A 22,921-nucleotide genomic window follows, 5' to 3' on the forward strand; every position below is an offset into this window, starting at 1 on the left:
CGATGTCTAATTTTAACATACAGTTTTCAGAAAACTGATTTTAACCTATTCACCTGCAGTGTCTCCCCTTAACCACATTTCTCTGTGATATGTATATAATTATATAAAGTTAATTACCAGTTAATTGCCAGCGTTTGCATTTGTATTATTGAGCTTACATCCGTCTGTGGATCTGTTCATTCACTTTTTTTTTTCGTCCATACAAACATTTTGTTGCTCCTTCGTCCATCGATCTTTCCATGCCTTTTAACTATTAGGTCATCAATTTAATCGTTTATTTTCACAAAGACACTGACAAAGTGATCCGATGAATAGACTGCAGGAGCACTGGTGATGTTTTGAGGCTTAAAAAGCAAATCAGAAAGGCACAGTGGGGATTTTGGTTTAGCTGAACAGGGATGAAGATCGAGGATTGCACGGCTTTCGTGTGGGGGAGGAGAGAGGGAAGAATGCCAAATTTTCCGGTGATGGATTTGGGACACAGGCACCGCAACCCACCCCCCCTATCCACTGTATACCGCACCCCCTCTCCTCCTCCTGCATGACCCTCCAGACTGCACACACAGGCGTAGAAGTCCAGACGCAGCACACATGTGTAGACACACACACAGGCACTGATGCACGTGTGCATGGGTTAACACTCACGCACACACTCACAGACGCAGACATGCAGGAAGTTTGGAGGGCAGGCTGGGCATTGAGCGTGCTCAAACCCCTTGACTCAACGGATCCGGCAAACTAAACACCCTTAGGCATCAGGCACTCACACATGTACAAAACACACACACACACACACACACACATACACACACTGACTCCCCTCCCCCAGACTATCCAGCTGCACATACCAAACCCCTGCAGCCAAGCCTGGGTGCCCTACAGAGAGATGTTGGGAAAGAGTTGGACGTGACCCCTGTTTGTGTTGTTGATGTGTTCATGCATTTTGTTTTTTGTCTTCAAGAACAAGACAAAAAAAAAAGAAAAAACATTTTGTTGGTTCTGGTTTTTACAGATGCAGTAAAGTGAATTAATCTGTTTACCTTAAAAAAATATACCAGTTTGAGGGTGTCTCGGTCCTGTCTGATACTGCTTGTCCAAATATTGACATGCTTTGACACATTGATATAAGAGAAAAGGATATGATAAAGATACAGAAAAATTCAGGGACAAGAAAGAAAGAAAGAAAGAAAGAAAGAAAGAAAGAAAGAAAGAAAGAAAGAAAGAAAGAAAGAAAGAAAGAAAGAAAGAAAGAAAGAAAGAGAATTTCTCTGTGTTCTGTTTTTCTGGGGGGTGCGACTTGACCAAAAATCTTTATTTTGTATCTGACCTTTAAAGAAAAAGCACAAGACTCTGCCAGAAGTCAGAGTTGATCTGTCGACAAGTGCTTTCTTGGAAAATTATATTTTTTGAAAACTGCAGTCCTTTGCTTATGTCTAAAAGGGTGGTCGTTTTCAGCATTTTCAGCAATATTTTTTGAAAACCGTAAAATGTAAGTTAGCAGATCCTATGAGGAAATAAAAAGCTTATGTGGCACTTCAATCCAAGTGCTTCGATCGTGTTGGCCAAGATTTGCTTTTCTGTGTCTGGGCTATTTTGTGGTATAATTACTGATGATCTCTGCCTGTTACTCTTTCTTCTTTCTGAACGTAAATGTCACTGCTTGCTCTTTTAGATATATAGTAAATAAAATGCGAGTTAGGAATTTGTGCTACTTAAAATTCTTACCTTTTTAGAAATTGGAGAATTTGGTAACATCATCAGTGTAAAATCACTGTTAAATGATGCTGCTGGAAATATACAAGCTGACACTGAACAGCAGATGCAATTCATCTATGAAACTGGATTTCTAATGTGTCATTAAATAAAGGCAATGCTAATAAGGGTGCTGATTAAAAGCATCCACCTTTTTTAGCAATATTGATTTAATTAATTACGGTCGATGAGATGTTCCCATTGTACTGTCTACCCCTTGTAAATCATCGTCGTCATCTGTCAGTTAAATAAGTGTAATTATAAGGTTTTCTGCAATGGCAGAAAACACTAGTCTGAGCTTGGACATAACAATAGTGTGGCATGACACTGATTTTGATGTGTTTGTGTCTCCTTCCTCTCAGACGGTGTGGTTACAGCAAAGCAAAGCAGGATCCTGAAGAGGAGAAGATGCACTTTCACAATGGTCACAGTAAGTTAAAAAAAGCCCAAATTAGTTTTCTGTATTTGTGTCTGTGTGCGTGGGCAAGTTCATCCAAAGTTTACACTACATGTACAGTAGAGGGTTCAGAGAGCGGTCATGCCTACATGAGTTTGTTCATTGCTGTAGGGCCACGCTTGTGTGTTTCTGTTGATTTGACAATGTTTTGGACTAGAAGCAATTCTTTGAATGACACTGCTACAAACCAGCTTCATGGCAGCCATGTTGGCAGAGGATACACAAAACTGTGATGATTTATAGGCCGTGACAGCTTAATATATTTGGCCACATTTTTGGCATTGTATCTAGCTTATCCATCTGTTGGCATCAGAGCTGACCGTGACGGGTACATCAGCTCCAGAGAAGTCAGGGGAAAATACCACAGTGCCAGCATGTGTGTCATATTGATTCATACCATAAAATAAAACATTTCAAAGTGAGCGTTAATTACTCATCATTCCCACAAGAGGAGACTGAATGAATGCAATGATCTGGGGATTATTCAAGTTGTGAGTCATTGTATTTTTTTTAGATTTGATGTTTTAGTGAGTACTTTTTGTCAGAGACATGTTTTTTTTAAAGGTAGAACAACCATAAAGGGTTCAGGGAGTTCAGGGCACATACTAAATCACATCACAACAATAAAAAACCTACAAAGAATGTTGAGGTAGGAAATATGGATCAAACATATCACATTTTTCTATAAGAGAAATTCACAAGTCAAGCTACCACCTAGCATTGATGATTTGGCAGCATTTTCAGGTATAGAGTAGGACCACTCATGTGTTCTTACATTATGTATGTATGCATTAAAACCCTGCATATATGTTAATAATGCTAAATGACATCTAAATGGTAATGTCATGCCTGTGTGTCTGCAGTAAAGTTCCCAGGGGTGCGTACCTACATTGACCCCCTCACCTATGAAGATCCTAACCAGGCGGTGCATGAATTTACCCAGGAAATTGACGTCTCGTTCATCTCCATAGAGAGGATCATTGGAGCTGGTGAGTCAACTTGGAGTGCCTGTCTCTATATGTGTGTGTGTGTGTGTGTGTGTGTGTGTGTGTGCTACAGATGCACTGATTTTTTATTCTGAGCGTCGTTTTGGGGCTCATTTGGCCAGAAAAATTTATCACAGAATGCATTATTGTTCATCCTGAACCTGTTCAGTCAAGCATGTAGTGATCCTATCCTGTACCAGCTTGATTTCACAAAGTATTTTACACTCTGTCCAAGTCTAGCCCATTTTTTCATGTATAGAATTTACCTATTTTGTCATTACCTCTATGATAGTGTGTCATATTTTCATTATTTAAGAGTCAATTAAACCAGTTTTGTCTGCTGCTGACATTTTTTTTTCTTGCTGAAGTATTTTACACTCTGTCTAAGTCTAGCCCATTTTTTCATGTACAGAATTTAACTATTTTGTCATTACCTCTATGATAGCGTGTCATATTTTCATTATTTAAGAGTCAATTAAACCAGTTTTGTCTGCTGCTGACTTTTTTTTTTTCTAACTGAATCTGTACTTATGTATTGTATTTCTACTGTTTTCTTGCGAGCTTCAATTGAGAACTGATTAATTATAGAACCTAAATTTTTGTTATTCATTTTTTTTAAAGAAGTGCATAACTTAACATAACAGTGTTAAGTAAACTTTTAGCTTTACGTTGCGATGAAAGGTTTGTTTCACCATTTGACAAGACTCTTGCAGATCTAGGTGGGCTGAAATGTCAAGGTCTGTGTCTTTGCCTCAGGGGAGTTTGGCGAGGTGTGCAGTGGACCGCTCAGGCTGCCCGGGAAAAGAGAGATACAGGTTGCCATTAAGACCTTAAAAGCAGGTTACACAGAGCAGCAGAGACGCGACTTCTTGTGGGAGGCATCAATCATGGGCCAGTTTAACCATCCAAACATCATCCGTCTGGAAGGAGTGGTCACCAAGAGTGAGTCATCAGCATGTTGTCTGCTTCTAGTCAGATTGTACACACTTGTTTCACATGTTGGTTTAAGCCCTGTATGATTTTTAACATACAATATGTCACATTTTATCTCACTGGGGGAACGGTTGTATGATAGTTGAACTTAAACTCAATTTGTCAAGTTCAAGTTTACTTGTCAGACTCTGCTCTGATCTCTTCAGTCGATAAGCTGTACTTTGTCAGGGGTTTTCAACATCCGTCACACTCAGCTGTACTTCAGATGTGCTTTGACAGCTTCAACTGTGGTTTATCAAACTCACTTGTACTTAAGAGTTGCACTCTTCAAATGACCTCTTTCTGACTGAGTGTAACATAACAATAAACATAACAGGCATAACAATAAAATGAAATTTAATATGTTTCAGAAAGCTCTAATATTCTGAGTATCTGATACAGAAGGATCTGGAAAGCATCAGTCATGTTCATTATTCATGATTATTACACACACCAAACTCATTATCTCCCCTTTATTATGTTTATGTATCATGTTATGATATTTACACAGTGTTGAAAAGTCTAATTTTAGGTTTTGGAACAAATTCATCTCAAGGGCTCACACTTAGATTTAGTCAAATCCAAACATTGACTTAATGTTTTTTTTTCTCAAACTTAAATAGTTCACGATAAGTGGTTGCATATTTTGAATCTAAAACTATACTATAACACGAACTCGAACTATAATTATGTTGGTCGAACAAGATGAGACTTGGAATGTCCAAAGTATACATTTTGTGATATTCTGTATTTGGTTTGTTAAGCCTAAAACTTAATTGGTTCTACTCCTACAGTTGTTTATCTAAGAGAAAATGTCCAAACTTTCTGATTTCAGCTTCTCACATGTGAATATTTTCTGTTTTCATTAGTCCTCTATGACAGATTTCACCATTTTCTGACATTTTATGGACCAAAATCAATTAATGGAGAGAATGACAGATAATAAAGATTAGAAATTAAATCATTAGTTGCAGCTCTACTTCATATCTAACATTAGACTTCTGGCTCAACTTCTTATCTTTCCCTTCTACTATTGTTATTGTAGTGATGTTTGTTTTCATGTTTTGCTTTTGCAGGCAAACCAGTGATGATCATCACTGAGTACATGGAGAATGGATCACTGGACACTTTCCTCAAGGTAGGACAGAGGGGGGAGGGATGGCTAAAAGTGGAGTTATTGAAACTCTAGGGATAGGGCAGTAAATTGATTATAAAGCGATGAGAAGGAAGAGTATGTGAAAGAGTATGATGAAAATGATAGGAATTGGATTGTAGATAAAGAAGAGGAAAAGTAGGACAGTAGGGAGTAAAAATAAGCAAGGGAATGGCAAAGAAGGAAGGAAAACCACCACAGATTCTCAAGAATCAATTGAAAAGACTTGATCTAGCAGTATATTTGGGGGATATTAAAAGAGTACTCTAAGGCACAGATCAGTGTACTGATCTGAACAGGCAGGGTTGGTAAGACACTACTTGGTGATACACTAGATTGTGAGGCCAATTATCACAGAGGTGTAAAAACATTTAATCTTCTGGAATGAAAAATGTATTTATCAGAGCTACTCGCTATGACGATACATCATCTGTGGGGTGAAATGAGAACATGTCCACTGAAGCTATCATTATTCCAATTGAGTACCTCGTCATTCTACACATTCAAGCAGAAGTTAACTGGAGAAGAAGAAGAATATGTGAAAGTTCTGAATGTTTGTGTGAAATCTTAGCCAAGGCAAGCCAAGGTTACGCTGACAGAGTTATTCAGTTGTGTGTTCAGGTTGGTGTGAGTATTATTTCTCAGTACATACAATAAAACATTTAGGAGATCAACAATAAATGATTCTGAAAGGAGTCCAGTTGTGAATGTCAGATTTTGTTCTACACATTTTGAAATGTTTACTAACCCCGACGTGAGACGGATCACTTTGCCAGAAAATATGAAAGACTTCTGAGCACTCAAGGCTGGAGTCATGTCTGCACTGTCTAGACAATTTGGACTTCACTGAGTGTAGAAGGTGAACAATAATGAAGAGGCAGGCTGGCAAATCTCTGAATTGAGTGATCTCTCTCCAGAGCACTTCAGTCTACTCATTGGTTACAATGGCAAGATGCTCAGTTGGCGAATGAGGCTTAAATCCTGCATGGAAAAAGGGGTAAACTCCTACAGCAGATGGCTAATGGGGAGATGAGTGAAATGAGGTCAAACAATTGAAAGATGATAAAGGCATACTTTAGAACAGCAATTATGGAAATTTGGGAACGGATAACATGGTGATGTTTGGAGGAGTAGGTGTGCTTGTTAAGGCTATACAGACTGGAAAAGACCTTTACCTGAACAAGCTGTTCTCTAATCCTGACTGTGTGAAATGGGAGGATGCTGTGAGACAAAAGAGTGTTTTACGGGGCTGTGGTCACTGGAAACTGCTGACGTGACTGCCGTGTATGCCTTTGGGAGTAATCCAGGATGGCAAAGGAGAGGCAGAGTAGCTGGGGACCCAGCAGGCGGAGCAGCGCAGACAACCCTGTGAAGTAATTACATGGATGGCTGGTGTACTGAGGCCAGTATAAATGACATGGCCATGAGAAAGGCAGAGGCTGGACCGGCTCCTGGATTAAGTGTCACAGCTACGGACAATGCACTCTGAGGCTCATAACTCACATCTTTGGCTTAACATCTCATTTCACATGTAAGTGTGATGTTCTGCTGTAGATGGGCAGTTTATATTTGGATTGGAAGGAGCTGAGGCTTAAACCAACAATGAGAGCTGTCATTGGGAACACAAGGAAACTTATGGTTTCCACAGGAGGGAAAGATTCCCACATTTCCACAGGAAAAGAGAATTAACTGTTTTTCTAGGTTTTGTATGAAAGCCACCGTCTCCTTTAGCATGAAGTATAGCCAAACTTTTCCTTTCATTGGTAGCTGTTTATACCACAAAGACAACTGTGCACATGGTGTTTCTGGAACACCCCTGTCACCGGGTGAAATTAATGTTAATGTTAAACAATTCTGCAAACACCTGGATTATGTTCAGTGGTAATGTTTTTTCAGCACTTAGTGCTTACATTTTTGTGTATAAGTTTAGTCAGCTAAGACACTTGATTACAATATGAAAGGAATAAAAAAAATAAAAAAAGGAATGAGCCCAACAACATTGTAGAAGTCCAATGCTAAATAAGTGCAATGCTTCTTCTGACATTGTTCATTCAATACATTTTCCGTAAGTAAATACATAGAATAACTAAGATGAAACAAGCAGATGGAGTATTAAGCTTTTTTAAGCAACTTTCCCCCAACTAGCATGCAATGGCAAAGAGAAAACACATTCTGTCCTTGGCAAAAAGTTCTTTGCCTCGCTTATTGAAAGAGCTAATTATTAATTTTGGGGTATGGAGATTTGAAGGTCCCCCAAGAGAAAGTTAAATCAGGGCTTGAAAGAAAAAAAAATGGCCGTGACATGCTCAACGGAGACACGGCTCAGCTGGTGTCTGTAGCAGAGACTGATTTCATAAAACATGGTGTGACTTTGGGCAGCAGGGTAGCAATGAGCTCCGGGCAGGAATAGAGAAATCTTTAATCTTGGTTCTGGTTTGTCCATAGAGCATGAGAGCTACTGACAAGAACACATGTGGGTACATGTAGGAGGAATGACTTGAAGGTGCAATGGTGGTATATGGTGGTGGTTATTATAGATTTACATTTCCGGGAATGAGAAGTGGAAATGACAGGAGGCTCCAATAGTTATTAATGTCGGACGTGCAGAGTTGTTGTAAGTTACTGTAATTGGTTTTGTGGCTATCATTGGCTGTGTGGCTTTTAGCAGCCATTAACTGAATGCTTGGCTATCATTTTTCAATGCAGAGGTCATACATGTCCTCTTTTCTCTCGCTCTCGCCTTTCTTTATTGACTCAGTTTTGCAGGGAAAACAATCAGCATTGAACTACATTGTTTCATTCAGTTGCCTCTTTCATGCATTAATTCGAGAACTTTATAATGCAGTATTATAATGCAGCATAGACACTTACTATGTGCTACGTAACGGAAAATACATACAGGGCACCCTGGGCCAGCAGTGTTCATGCTGGGGTTACTGGCAGGCAATTAACCGAATTGTTTTACATTTAATCTGATTTTAAACATTTCGTCCTCTTTGTTTCTTCTTTTCTTTAGAAAAATGACGGTCAGTTCACTGTAATCCAGCTGGTTGGCATGCTGCGTGGAATTGCGTCTGGCATGAGGTATATTAAACAAGTCCACACAAACACACAATACAGTACCGAACTCATCAGGGCACAGGTTCAATCCCTTATTTTGTGTTGATAAATGCAGATATCTGTCCGACATGGGCTATGTCCACCGTGATCTTGCTGCTCGTAACATCCTGGTCAACAGTAACCTTGTGTGTAAAGTGTCTGATTTCGGCCTGTCCCGAGTCCTGGAAGATGACCCAGAGGCTGCATACACCACACGGGTAAGACTGTGCATGTTTGTATACATAGGGATATTAGTGATAGGGATGCAATTAATTATTATTTTCATTGTCGATTAGTCTTTAGATTACATTTTTAATTAATCAGTTTTAAAATGCTAGTCACAATTTCCCAGAGTCTTGGTTTGGCTGACGAGTCCAGGTCTCATAGATATATTTGACAATTTGTAATGATATTACAACATATTAAATCAGTAAATTAGGTCATTCTGACATTTATGCTTATTAAACAACTTAAACAATCTATTGTTGTCAATTTTCTGCTGAGCTAATAATCAATTTAATCAGCTAATTATTTCAGTGTGAAAGAGAAAGAGGAAGGATAAACACAGTGCCACAGAGGGCACACAGTTGTGTCTTTGAGGACAATTATATTTAATCCGGTGTGTATCTCTGTGTGTGCGCTGCGATTGTGGTATATCAAACTTTGAATTAAGTGGAAAAACTCACAAGAGTCTCGCTCAAACTGGATACACACTTGTATTTAGACACACACACACACACACACACACACAGACGGCAGCAGCAGGTTTTAAATTGAGCCGTGTGTCCCAGGCTGAGTGGCATCCTGTCAGCCAGAGACGGGCTGCTTCCTGCAGGAGGAGGGCCAATTAGTACTGAGCTCAGTCTCCGCAACACTCAATTAGTACTGAGACTTGCTGCCTTAGCGCCAAATATCCTGTCACTCACCTCTCGGTGCCAGGCTACATCTCTTCTTGCTCTCTCTCTCTCTCGTTCTGGCTCTCTTTCCCTGACAGAGCAAGCGAGAATAACATAATTCACACCCTTCAAATAATCAGACCCTGAGATATCCCGCTGCTGTGTTCATCAATACTGCATCAAGCTAATTTCACTACTCATCAGCCAAAAACACATTTTCCTCTGGAACTCAGCAGCCATCCTGTGAACTTTTCCGTCTTCCCAATGAAAGCGCGATAATGAAGATGAGGGAAACAAGTAGGGGAATCTAGGGCCCCCCCCAACAGTTACGATAGGGATTTGTAAAAGAAAGTGAAACTTGGTGTCATGAATGTGTTCCTAAATTGGTACTCATTAGTGAAATTGTGGGTCGGACCACATGTGGCAGAAGTGTCTCAATTAAGGTCTGTTCTTGGTTTCCATCTTAGTGTAACAAAGAACTTTAAATGACTGCAGCTGTATTTATGCACCAGAAGGTCATTTGTACACGTGTGGCACTGAGCTGTTCTCAGTGTAAATAATATTATTGCAGATAACAGATGGGAAGCTGAGATATTTGCTTTATCTGTTGTCACAGGGTGGGAAGATTCCTATTCGCTGGACGGCTCCAGAGGCGATTGCTTACAGGAAATTCACCTCAGCCAGCGACGTGTGGAGTTACGGTATTGTCATGTGGGAGGTGATGTCATACGGAGAGAGGCCGTACTGGGAGATGTCAAATCAAGATGTAAGTTTGATGGGATGTTGTTGTGAAAATCATGATGTGAATGTTGGATGTATTTGATTATCTTATTTCAAAATACTCACACCACAATTCAACCACCAAGTGGAATTATTTGTTTCGCCTTTAGGGTGGTGCATTCAAAGAAAGAAGGATTGTACAACAGCCATGAAATATCTAGGACAACTGAGAAAACTATCTCACCACAAAGTTCACCTAGTAGTTGTTCTGGACCTTTTCCTGGTATTGTATCGTATTCTTTTTCAGCAGGTAGAGTCTGCCTGTGTGGCATTTTACACATGGTGTAACATGTTAATTAGTGACTTTCCGAGGTGCATTTGTTACCACTTGACAAAACCAAGTTAGCTGTTGACAGATATGATCTGTGCTGTCGACCCCTCTCATCTAACTGTCCACCAGGAAGTGAATAAGCGTATTTTTCCAAAATGTCACTTCTGCTTTAAGATGTTTGGAACCTGCAGTTAAGCAGTTGTCACAGCAGTTTTTTCTCAACTGCTGTTTCCAAAATCAAGAATGAAATTTTTAAATCTCAGGTCCTTCTCTATCTTATTCATATTTGCTTTGGATTTTGCAACATAAAATGTTCTTATAATGGCTTAAAATCACAGATATTTTTTTTTGGTGTGTCGTTTCAGCTTACATGCAGTAAGTATTTACTTCCAGGAGAGTAGTAAATGTTAGCACGACAGCATTGTTCCTTGGGAATTTGTGCATAAGAAAGACAGCAATAGAGACATCGACGGGGGGAAAAAAAAAGACGTGTAGGTGAGACGCCAGGGGGCTGAATGTGGGTTGAAATAGGGAGGGTTGTGTGGGGAACCTATTATTATAAATCTATTACTGTAAAGTGTGGACAATGAGAATGAATGGCTATAATGGAAACACAGAGAGAGACATTGCGTGGTGTCGAGAAAGGGGTGCGTAAGCAAAAGAGTGAAACAGGTGAATACTCAAGGAGGTGCAGCACTAAGCAGAAAAATGTGGCAGGGAAAATTGCAGGCTGTACACTCAGGCTATCTATATATCACCCATTAATGATGAAGATTCTTAGATCACTTGTGAACAAAATGCATCAATTCATTTTCCTATTGCAGCATCATTCATGATCTTTGCGTGTGTGTGCGTGTGTGTGTGAATTGTAAATGAGGGGCTTTGGAGTTAGCTGTGTTGAAGTACCTAGATGGACCTGCATGTCTCTGTTCATCAGTGAGAAGAGGGGAGCAAGAAATGTGAGTCATTGAAGAAGAGGCTGATGGAAAGGCAAGGAGAGGGTAGCACCTACTACATGATAGTGAGGCTCAAGAGTTCATTTTAATGATGAGAAGTGCAATCTTGTCACATGGCCATGAGCTAGAACGTAGCGTTCAATTCAGTCACCACACACATGCCCTACATCGCTTCCCACCCACAGACACACACACACACACACACACAGACGCATCATATGCACGCACAGCCCCTCCAGTGACCTCTTCATCCCTTGATTCAGACCCCTCCTTCCTCCTTTTGGTTATTAGGCTGTCTGTCTTACAGAAGTCTAGAGAGAGGGAAGAGAGGAAAGGAGGATGAGAGGAGAAGACGTTTGATGTTTAATTGAAAGCGTTATGCTGGATTTTCTCTGATCTGCGCAAGGAGGCGCAGGCTCTCACATTCTCTTTCTCAAAGCTGCTCTCCTTCTGTTTCCCATTTCTACCCCCTTTCCTCCTCGGTCCTTTCTTTCGTCCTCTCCTTTGTCTTTCGAGAATGCAATGCTCTTTCTGTATTCTTTCTTGCCTCTCTCTCTCTCGTCTGCCTTCTCTTTCTTTCTCCCATCTCAGCCTCTCATTTCTGTCCTCTGATCTCTCCTCTCTGCCAGCCGGCTGTGTGTAGTTCTTCTCCCTCTTGGTGTGCAGCAGCGATTCAATGCTGTGCTTCTCTATTGCGCTTTGGTTTCGTTCGTCTTACGTGCGCCTTCACGCCCCGCGTGTGTATTGGACTGCTATCACGTCTGTCTTTTGTGTGAATTTGACACAAGTTAAGGTTGTCATGAACTCGACGAATCAATTCCCTCCAGTGTCTTGCATTGGCAGAACTAGGCTGAGAACTACAGCCTGCTTTCCACTGCAGGGTCTAACAGAGCTAGCCAGGTTTATTTATTATTCATCTGACTAGATTTCACCCCCTCTCCCCAAAAAAATAAAAACATTTCTGTGATACAGTGCTGCTTCTTTTTATTTGTGGAAATGATTAACTGAGCTTCTATAGCATATCAAATAAACAGTGTTGCTCCTCACAGCGGGTTGGTTTTTGCTTGCTGACTTTATCAAGCTTTGAACGTAGGGTCAGATAGAGAGCAAGAGCTTCCCTGGAGCAAATATCAAGATTCTGGATCATGCTCGTGAAAACTCAGATTGGAAATAACATTACTTCTGCTGAAGTTTGTCGTGAACCTGATGTGAGAAACATATTACATGTTCAGGTATCAAAAAAGTTTTGACCTCGCCGTACCCTGGGAATGATTCATAGTCTTCTTTAGGATTTGTCCATGCAGGAAAGGTTCTCTTATTTTCCATCCTACTAACCTTTCTGTCGTTGTCATCTTCCTCATTAAAGGGTAAAATGGTGATAGAACAGATTCCCAATCTTGTGGTGTATGTTGCATCATCGTATTACCTCATTAATCTGTCTTAAAATACACCTAGTCAGCAGATCGGTCGATGTTGCTCACCGTGCAGACGAAATTGTGTCACAGAATCTCTTGAACAAACCATGTTTTAAACATTAACTAAGATTCAGTGACTGCACAGCTTAAAGTCAGATTACCAAAGGCCAGGTCTAATAGGAGGGAAATTGTTTTGCCCCCAATCCATCATAGTATTAAATACTCACGACGAATCAGCTGACGATCAGTCTTCCATAAAATATTGCTGGGTAAGGGAGATCTTGTTTTAAACAAACGGCAGCTGGAATGATGATGCCTGGAGGTTTGGTGTGACTGAGCTTGTAGGCTTTAGTGTATGTTTTGCGTGTGTCTGTGCTTTATCTTGCTGCAAGTTAATTTCCTCCTGGGGACAATAAAGCTAAAGTTGAAAGTTAACAGGAAAGTTGACATTCATACGGTAGGTCTCCAAACATTTTGTACTGCCAGCATAAACTGGGTGTTATTTTCTCACTTCATCTCACTCCTTTTTTCAGCTAACCAAATGACCAACCTAATGAAGGAGAGTAATTTATAGAAGATCATTTGAACTGTCCTGACATATTGCACCATGCACTTCATGGCTTTTTATGAAACTAACCTCTATCCGTCTCTCTCCATTGCCCTGTCTGTCTGCAGGTAATAAAGGCAGTAGAGGAGAGCTATAGGTTGCCGGGTCCTATGGACTGCCCTGAGGCTCTGTACCACCTAATGATGGACTGTTGGCAGCGAGAACGCAGCAACCGTCCCAAGTTTGATGAGATTGTCTGCCTACTAGACAAACTCATTCGCAACCCCAGCTCATTAAAAAAATTGGTTAACTCTTCACACAGGTATGATTCACACCAAAACCCAACAACATATTTTAATTTGATACGTTTTTTTAAAAAATGATAACAGTTGCTTGGATACATGTGGGCCATCTTAACATGTTATGTTATCACAAACTTCAAAATAAAACATGAACTACCTAGAGCCAGTGTTTAGTTTGTCCATCCCAGGATACTGTAAAAACACGGCAGATTCTTATCTTTAGGTGATTATATACCAATGAAAACATAGTTATGCATAGTATATTCAATTTCTGCAATATTCTGTAAATTGAGCTCTGTAAATCTTATACACTGGACCAGTAGAAGGCCAACGTTACACTGATATATGAATATCTTTTTTATTTGAGCATTCTTGTTAAAAAAAAAAAAAAGTGAATGTATTCAACACAACAGGAGTGAGTTATTTTGCCTACTCCTAGTAAAAGACTGCCAAATGTAATTTTGTATTTATTTTTTCAAGAAGGGATTGCTTTTTTTTTCTTTTGTTTTAATTGACCTATTCATTCTTAAGTGAATTAAACACAGCGCTGCAAGCTAATAGACTCATCATCATTCAGATGAAATGTAAATAGAGTGTCTATTGAAGTCTTGTGTGGCTGCATAATTTAATCAGGATGGACATAGTCACTAACTGCGCCATGCTGGCAAAGAAGAGGAGAGAAATAAATGAAAGTAACTTGACTTTCTTCAAACTACGCATTAGTGTGAATTGTATTTCAGTGGGGTATCTTTTGATTATCCTAACATTTGAACATTCAATTAGTATTTTCCCGCTATGCATATGCATTGCATTAGTCTATAATGGCGTGAAACGGCTCTAAGTGCTTTGAAGCAGGCATTTAGTCAGACTACCTCATTTCCTTTGCAGAGATAATGAAATAATGTGAGATCTTTTGCCCTGCTGTCTCTTTTTCAAGCACATACTCACAAATCGCACACACATAGAAACACTCATAAATAAATCAATGCCATATCTAACAGCCCATGCAATAACATATGATAGTTAGCAAGATTAAAGAGACGCCAACAAGTCCTTGCTCCACATGATAATCCTAGTGACAGCGTGGAGAATATTGTTAGGTAGCATGAACATTTCTGTTTGATAGCATGGGGAGATCTGTTTGTGAGCGTGAAGAGTGAGCTGAATAACAAAGAGTTTTTAGTGGACAGCATTTCAACTTTGCCTGATGGTGCATAACTAGTGTTATGACACCTCAGTGGTAACTGTCATGACTTTAGAGCTTAGCCCTTAGCTCCAAAATGATTGTCCTTAATATTCATGATAATGATGTGTAAAGCAGGGCTGGTACACATAAAATCTACTTTTACTACATTGCGACAATGGATACGGTCTGAAATAATACATCCATAATCTTGTGCTTTTATTGACTTACTGTCTTACTCTTTCGTTTGTTGTATCTTCATCTATCTATCAGGGTTTCAAACCTGTTAGTGGAGCATGCCAGTGTAGAAAGTGGCTGCAGCTCTCGGAGCCAGACCGTAGGGGAGTGGCTTGACTCTATCAAGATGGGTCGTTACACTGAGCTCTTCATGGAAGGGGGTTACTCTTCACTGGAGACAGTGTCTCAGATGACGTCAGAGTAAGTAACACTTGTGCACATACATACATAAACAAGTACTGGGACATGTAGCCATGCAGATATTTTATAGCTATGCATGTATAGTTATATTTAAAATATTCAATTATATTATTTTGGACAATCGACAAACTTTGGCTGATCCTTTTTAAAATTTTAAAATGTATTTTTTAGTTAAAGAAGCAATGAACATTGTAACAATTGTGCTGTGAAGGTCAAAGCAAAATTAGAATGCAGGATCTATTACAAGGTTGCAAGTCTGTGAAAAAGTTCTGAAAAGGCAGCGTCCTTTATAGAACTGAGAGCTTCAGTAAAGACGGACATAGTTGCATAAAAGATCAATATGACTTATGAATGCATAACCTAGAGACCATCCAGAAGCTGTCATATCAGTGTTATAATAGTAATATTTGTGTAATTGCTTTAATCAGGGTATTTGCAGTATCTGAGCATTGAGAGGATATTATATGTTGATCTCTTACTTTCAACAACACTGCTAAATGAAAATGGCTTCAAAATGCTAGTTGTCTCAAACATTACATATAACACTTTTATAGGAAACCTTAAGAAAAATTAAGTGGAATTATTTGTTATCGCTTGTATCATACATTTGTTTATCTGTCAGCAGAATGCGTGATGAGTAAGTGCCTGTTATTTCCATGGTATTTTTCAGGGATTTGCGAAGAGTAGGAGTGAACCTGGCTGGACATCAGAAAAAAATCATCACTAGCATTCAGGAGATGAGAGTCCATATGAACACCAACTCTACTGTAAACATCTGATGCATATATGTACAGTCACACACGCACACATGCACACACACACATATAAACATACACACAATATATGGACCTAGTTTGTGATGAAAATACTCAGATTTGCTGTTGGACCTAGAGCGGCTAAGCACTTTCTACAGACAAGGACACCCAGTGTTTATGGATCTAAACTGGAGGATCCACATTTTTGTGGTTCTTGTGTGTGGAGTTTGCTTGTGTTGTCATTGGGGATATTTGACATTGCAGCACTAAAACCAAACTGAACTGAGCTGAGCTGATGAAGGGAAAATGATGGTGAGATCAACTGAACTGGACTCAAGTGAAGACTTTTCATTCTAATTATTCCATTTGTTTGAATCTTGGAGATTCTAATATCTCTGCACTGTTTGGATTCTCTCAGATCAAAAATGACACTGACTGCAGATCTGGCTTTGAGAGCACCCAGCACTTTTTGGCTGTATCACAAATATGGGATGTTTCATGCAGCAGGCTCAAATTGAACTTTTTTCAGCCTGTCTCAGGTGATCTGAACCCAGAAGATCTGAACTGACTGATTTTCTCTAAAATTACAGTTCCATCACAAGTTATTGAACTGAACACCATTCTCAGGCAGGATGAACATGTAATAATGGACCAAGTGCAAAATCTTCATTCGTTTTATTCAAGCTTTGCCATGCTGATGTGCTTTGAGTTTAGTTGTTTGATTTTGTTGTAGACCATTTGGCAGGTCTTCATGCAACAGGGCTGCAGTTGTAATCCAGCTGTACAGCTCACAGAAGGTCCAGACTCATATTCAGCATCATATACTTCATTATCTTCTAAGCATTGCAAGACAATAGTACATACTGTATAGCAGCATTAAGCTTCTGGGTTCTAATCTTATTGAACCTACAAAAGAAAAGTGCGAAAGATAAAAGGCTTTAGGCAATGGAGTTCTCTATACCTGTTTTTCTGGCTGAATGTATAGCCCTACACAGAACACAATGCTCAGTTGCAGCATCGACCTTTTGTCTTTGACATGTAAATGCTCTCAAATTGGGATAGAATGTGGTAATAGAACCATTCTGCTCCTTAAAACTAGCTTCTGAATGAAGCTACAGATTGTGTAAGAGATTCAGCTTTCTCTCATCTTTCATATACTGGATACATCCATGTTTTAGTGAAACTGTCACCCAGAGTCTCGGGAACCTTCATTTCTAGCAACAAAATCAGACATTCAAATCCGTCACACAGCTTCACTCAGAGTCTAGCAGACCTATCTACTGAGACTCTACTGGAACCTTTGCTCAGTCACTAATGGATCCTTCACACAGATGAACCCTCACATAGGCTCTACATCAGACACTCAAATGGAACAGTCACACAGGTCTCAATGGAAATGTCACACCATCTTCCAAGGCATTTCCAGTAGGATTGAGCCAGGACATTCAATCCAATGGAAATTTCATCCATGGAAATGTATCGAAAGTTCAGTTGATCCTGATGGAACACTTGTTCATGTAATAATGAAACTGCCACTCAGATTCTCACGGAAAGGATCACCCAGATTCTGGTGGGACTGTTTACTGATCGTCTAATGGCACCTTTGTTCAGATTCTAATGGCATCTCTACTAGGATCCCAATGCAGCCTTCACTCAAGAGTGCACTCAGATTTTCATGGAGCCTTCACTACCTTCACAACCTTCAGGTACCGAAGAAAACCCTCAGCAATCTATTCAGTTCACCACAGTCTCTCTCCACCACGTCTGCCACACCACAATAAACCTCACTCTTACAGGACTGCTGAAAATAAGGAGGCAATATTGATCAACTTGATAATCATTTATTTATTTATACTTGTTTAAAAAGAAATGAGCAAAAATAATGTAGACAGTTTGTGTTTTGTCATAATACTCTCTCTTGGACTACTGAGCAGCTCTGCCTACATGTCTTTCATGTATATAATGTATTATATATTTAAAGCAGGGAGCATTGTTCTTCTGTCTACCATCATGTGGACAATTGGTATTGATCAAGCATTTCAGAGTAGTACACATTAGTAAATAGTGACAAATATTCTAAATCAGCATTCCTGCTACTTAGACCTGGGCCACTGTCAGGTGGGGGCAACCAGCACGTGTCCTCACATAAGAGTGCCCTAAAGGGTATGCAGAATTATCAGATATTCATGTTATGTTGTTGGTGATTTGTGTTTAATTTCAAGTTTTGATGCAAAACCTAGAAATATTTTCAGTGGCCCTAAATGAGACAGCAATAAATAATCTGTTGTCTCTAAAATACAGAAGTGTGCACAGGGATTGATATTATGAGCTTCTGGTATGGTTTCAAGGTATACAATGATGTCAATGATCAAGCCCTTTCTTTACTTCTCTTTGGTATGGTATGTTGCTACTCAGTGCTTTATTGCTAAAACTTGACCCTTTTCGCAGCTGTATTCACCTAAACAGAGACTGAGTTCTGACAGTATATACCTGTACACCCTCTTTGCAGATGACATGCTAATATTTTTCTTGGTTATACACAGTGTACTGCTAGTGTTTTGGCGTAAGGGTGGGAATGAAATGAGATTGTAAAGCTAGTTTTATAAGAGGTGGTAACACTTGACTGTATGAAAAGCATAGAAAAGCACATAAGAAGAATGTAAGGTTTTAAAGGGGTATTTCACTTTTAGAAAACACTTGGACACTCAGACCTCCCTTTGAGTTCTAGAGAAGTCAAAGCCCTCATCGGTGGTAGAAAGCCACCTCACTTGTGGCATTTAAGATTTTCCACCTGCTGTCAAGATCAAGATCATACTTCTTGACTGATTTCCTAAAAGAATGTGAGTGTGCAAAGATCACAAGTGTTATTCTATATGCATATGTGTTTTCAAAAGTCGAAATGTTCTACCAGAGTGAAAGTTTGCTTGAAAGATAAACATCTGCATAGTCTCTTTAGTCTACATTTATCACTTTGGAGGTTTATCTCCAGCGTATACATTAATATACCATATTGCAGTTTTATTGGTGTGGAACAGTAGCAATTTAGCAACATTTTCAAACGATTTTTGGTTTTGTACTTTTTTAAACCACAATATACATTTTATTTTATTTAAGCAGGAATTATTCTTATTTTCAAAATGCAACCAACTCTTTAGCTATAAAACATACTGTATATACTCTATGTAGACTATTGTGACTATGTAGATCTTTAATTTAGCAGGGGACTGCATCAGTAATGTGGTACAACTTTTATATTGCAGTATAAGGCATGTACAGTGAAAGTAATTGTGTTGGGTGCTTTTAATTTACCACCCAGCATGTTTTCGATTAAAACATCCTCAGTCATATGAATATAATAGCCGTTTGATGAAGTTTCACAATGTTTTGATCCTGCCCAAGTTTCATGGTATTGGCTTTTTACAACCGCCCTTTTCAACCTGATTTTCAACTTAAAACTTATGCCTGGGGCATGAACAATTTGTGAATAGTACACCCTTATAAGTGCCTCTCATCTTTCAAGCACCATTATTTCCTCCCCCGCCAAAATGCTATACCCCAATTGTGCCCAAACTTTCTATGTATTTACTTTTTGCCAACAATATCTACAGGCAATAAGAAGAATGTCAGACATTGATATGTGTATGTTGGAACTAATTTAATTTGCACTTTATGAAAAATCTGTTTCCCTTTTGTTTGACTAAAATGTCTATAGTTGACTGACTTTTTAGTGTTAAAGTTTCTCTTCATTATTTACTATATAATTACTATAATTACTGTGTTCCCTGATGCTGTTTATATCACTTCATATTCTCAATGCTTCCCATGGTGTAATATTTGACAGTTGAGCACAAAGCATTGGTAATATTTTTCAAAACAAATCAAAGCTATATATATAATATATATACAGTATATGGAAAGCTAAAGCATCATTGATGTACAGTAGAGCACCATTTTCTTGTGTACGGCACAACGATACACCTTCCGAACATAAGCACAGGGTTTGACAGAAATCTTTTAGGACAGTGAGCGGATGATATGATTTTGTACAAAGGTCAATAGCACTAGCCCTTGATGTCAACAAACTTCAGCCAGACATTTTGTCTCAGTGTTTGTGGCATTTTACCACAGCTAAGTACAAAAGTGTGAGAACAGGTATTGATTTGTTGTCATTGCAAACAACAATAAATATACAGTTTAGTTGATATGCGTTGCTGCACAAAATGTATCCATTAATTCAAGTGATTTATTCTCAGCACTTTTGCAATGACATGATTTTATCCTGGATGTCTCTTATCAAGCAATTCTCATTTAGCAGGAAGAAACAGAGCACAGCAAACCAGCAGAAACTAGATTTATTGATGTGTTGTTACTCTACAATGACTGTCAGCTGGGACTCTATCAACCATGCAGTGAAGTGTTTATGCAGGAGCCAATTGTTTAGTGTCAAATTAAGTTACATAACACATTTGATATAACATCTGAATCAACAAATTTCCATTGCAGAGTTCTTACGTTCATAGACATTGGCATTTGTTTGCATTGGCTCTGTAATAAAAGCACTGCATAAACTGTTGAATAAGACGTTTGACTGAATTCTAGCAAACGTACAAAAGCAATACCTGATATTAATAGCAAAAAAAATCATATTTGCATACACAAATGGGTGGGCATATAACAACCATAAAATAATACACTGATATTTTATTGGTTCTGAGACACTTTATAATGATGACATGATGGAAAACATTGTGTTGGTGTCTTTGGAAACCTCAGAAATAAAGAAGAAAGTGGGTGGGGTTGTGTATGGGCCAAGGTCCTGATAGTAACAGTTCTAATGTGTTCCTTGGACAATTTTAATACTTTTGACAAGCTGTTCGAGCATTTCCAATACTTTGACGGTGTGAAATTTCTTTCAGTTTATTCATTGGTTCCAGACAATGAGCAACTGCACTGGTTAAAAAGTTAAAGGCACAAAACTGTGTATGTCAAGACTCTTGTTTATGGTTGCAAGGATTCTTGGAATAAGCTTGGATTAATTTCACATCTATAGGTGACATCTTTGTCATGGCAACCACCAATGAGGCATGTGAGGTATCAAACGATCCTGCAAGTGGAAATATTTTCAACCGGTATAAGGGTATCAAAGACCATTGTTTGTGTGTTGAGCAACATTGAGATTTATGCTAAAAGTAAACCTTCAAATGCAAATGCTTTCGTTACCAATGGCCTCTGCCCACTTAATTACTGTATATTTAACTTCTCAGGAAGTGGAATATAGGTACATTTATTGGGTCATGACACATTTGGTCTTTGGGGAAAATGTGTATCTTTCACTCAAAGTGTCAACATACACAAGCGGGTATGCGGTTATTCGATGTACCCCAGGTCAACGCCAATGATCATGCTATCGGTAACTCACACATAAGGTTTTAAACAACTGACTAACTGTTTTGTGATTCTTTGAAAAGCACAGTAAAAATACTTAGCTATTGATGTGCTATTGGTTTGTCTTTGAGACTGTCATGTATTATGTTTGTGCTGATGTTTTTGTAGTGTGTTATCAAATTCTATATTTTTGCAATAAAACATTTTAAAAATGTCTCTGAGTGGCTTTCGTTGCATTATAGCCTTACAGCTAATGCCACTGTGTGACACATCACATCCACACGAAGGGGTGTATTAATTGTTGCTTTGCTGTATGTGTATGTCAACAGCACTAGCAGTGCTTAGGTTAACAGAACAGTAACAATCTGTGCTCTTGTGTCCTACTGATATGTTTTGAACAAAAGTATTGACTACATCACATATTTATCCACGCTAGCAGCATGCCTCCAGGCTCTATCTCGCCTGTCGGTTGGCTGGTCCAGCAGTTTGGTCCAAACTGAAATATCTCAACAACTATAAGATGGAGTGTCATCAAAAATTTGTAACACACTGAACTAAGACGGCAAACATTCTGCTGCATGCACTGTGAGCTGTGAGCACAATAAAACAGTAATACAGTAATTCTTAGTTCTGCATGTTTACCAATGTTCTGTGTGGCAAAGCCATGCATGCATGATGAATTGAACATGTTTCAATTAGTGATGAAATGTTTTATGGCTTGCTGTCTATATTAACCAGTTATACCAACCTACACACTGTGAACTTTATTTTGTAATATACTTTGTTAGGAGTTGTGATCAAGTTCTGTCTGTGTTTGTATCCCTTGCTGGATTCTATGTAATGAGATACTGTATTTTAGCCAAACAATGTAATTGCCGAAAGATGTTTCCCAGCAATGCAATTAGACATGGTTTATTGGTTGAGATACCAATTGTAAGGGTAACAAGGGAGCCAGTTAGCAGCCTTTATGTAGACAGAGACAGGGAGGGATGGATGGAGTCTTATGGATAAATGAACACAGACAGTTCTTAATCTGGGAAGCAAATCAAATATTTCCAAATTAAAGGAAGTCACCATAAATAACACAGTCCCATCTGTGTTGAGTTGTTTGATGAAAGGTTATTGTCAGTGGTGCATCGTGGCTGACAACAGAATCCAGTAGAATACAGTTCATCCCTGGGTTATGGTGATAAAGAATGTGAGATTCTGTAAAATGAAAAATCTGATGATGCAAGACCTGGCAATGGTGTGTCTGTCAGATGTGTCTGCTGAAGTCAGCAGCTCATGTTCTTGTGTGAACCCTCTCTAACAAAAGAGCCAAATATGTGAAAGCCATGCTCACAATTAGCACTTTATACAAGACTATCTAGCATTCTACAGAATTTTGGTGAATGGTCATTATCATTCTTATGGTTTTACAATAGAACGTGATTTGGTTAATCTCCTTTTGGAATACATAAAAAAAATCCCTAATTCACACTTCTTTTCATTTGTGATAACCTTGAATCATGTGTGAAGGTGACGATCAGTACTGTAGTTTATATGTAAATATTAGCACCAAATGGCTGTGTGTG

The 22,921-nt window shown here is 38.9% G+C and overlaps 1 protein-coding gene across 1 annotated transcript in view; it reads left to right on the forward strand.

Moving 5' to 3' along the window:
- epha5 (EPH receptor A5) overlaps positions 1-21,562 on the forward strand; it is a 62,382-nt gene extending 40,820 nt beyond the window's left edge. The window contains exons 10-19 of the mRNA XM_019271757.2: positions 2,115-2,182; positions 3,073-3,198; positions 3,952-4,137; positions 5,244-5,305; positions 8,337-8,404; positions 8,496-8,637; positions 9,932-10,081; positions 13,413-13,606; positions 15,043-15,207; positions 15,878-21,562. Of these exons, the coding sequence (XP_019127302.2) occupies positions 2,115-2,182; positions 3,073-3,198; positions 3,952-4,137; positions 5,244-5,305; positions 8,337-8,404; positions 8,496-8,637; positions 9,932-10,081; positions 13,413-13,606; positions 15,043-15,207; positions 15,878-15,986 (1,270 nt within the window). The 3' untranslated portion in view covers positions 15,987-21,562. The remainder of the gene's footprint in view (positions 1-2,114; positions 2,183-3,072; positions 3,199-3,951; positions 4,138-5,243; positions 5,306-8,336; positions 8,405-8,495; positions 8,638-9,931; positions 10,082-13,412; positions 13,607-15,042; positions 15,208-15,877) is intronic.
- The last annotated feature ends 1,359 nt before the right edge of the window (positions 21,563-22,921 follow it).

Source organism: Larimichthys crocea, chromosome IV (genome assembly GCF_000972845.2).
Source record: "Larimichthys crocea isolate SSNF chromosome IV, L_crocea_2.0, whole genome shotgun sequence".
In the NCBI taxonomy this organism is placed as follows: domain Eukaryota; kingdom Metazoa; phylum Chordata; class Actinopteri; family Sciaenidae; genus Larimichthys; species Larimichthys crocea.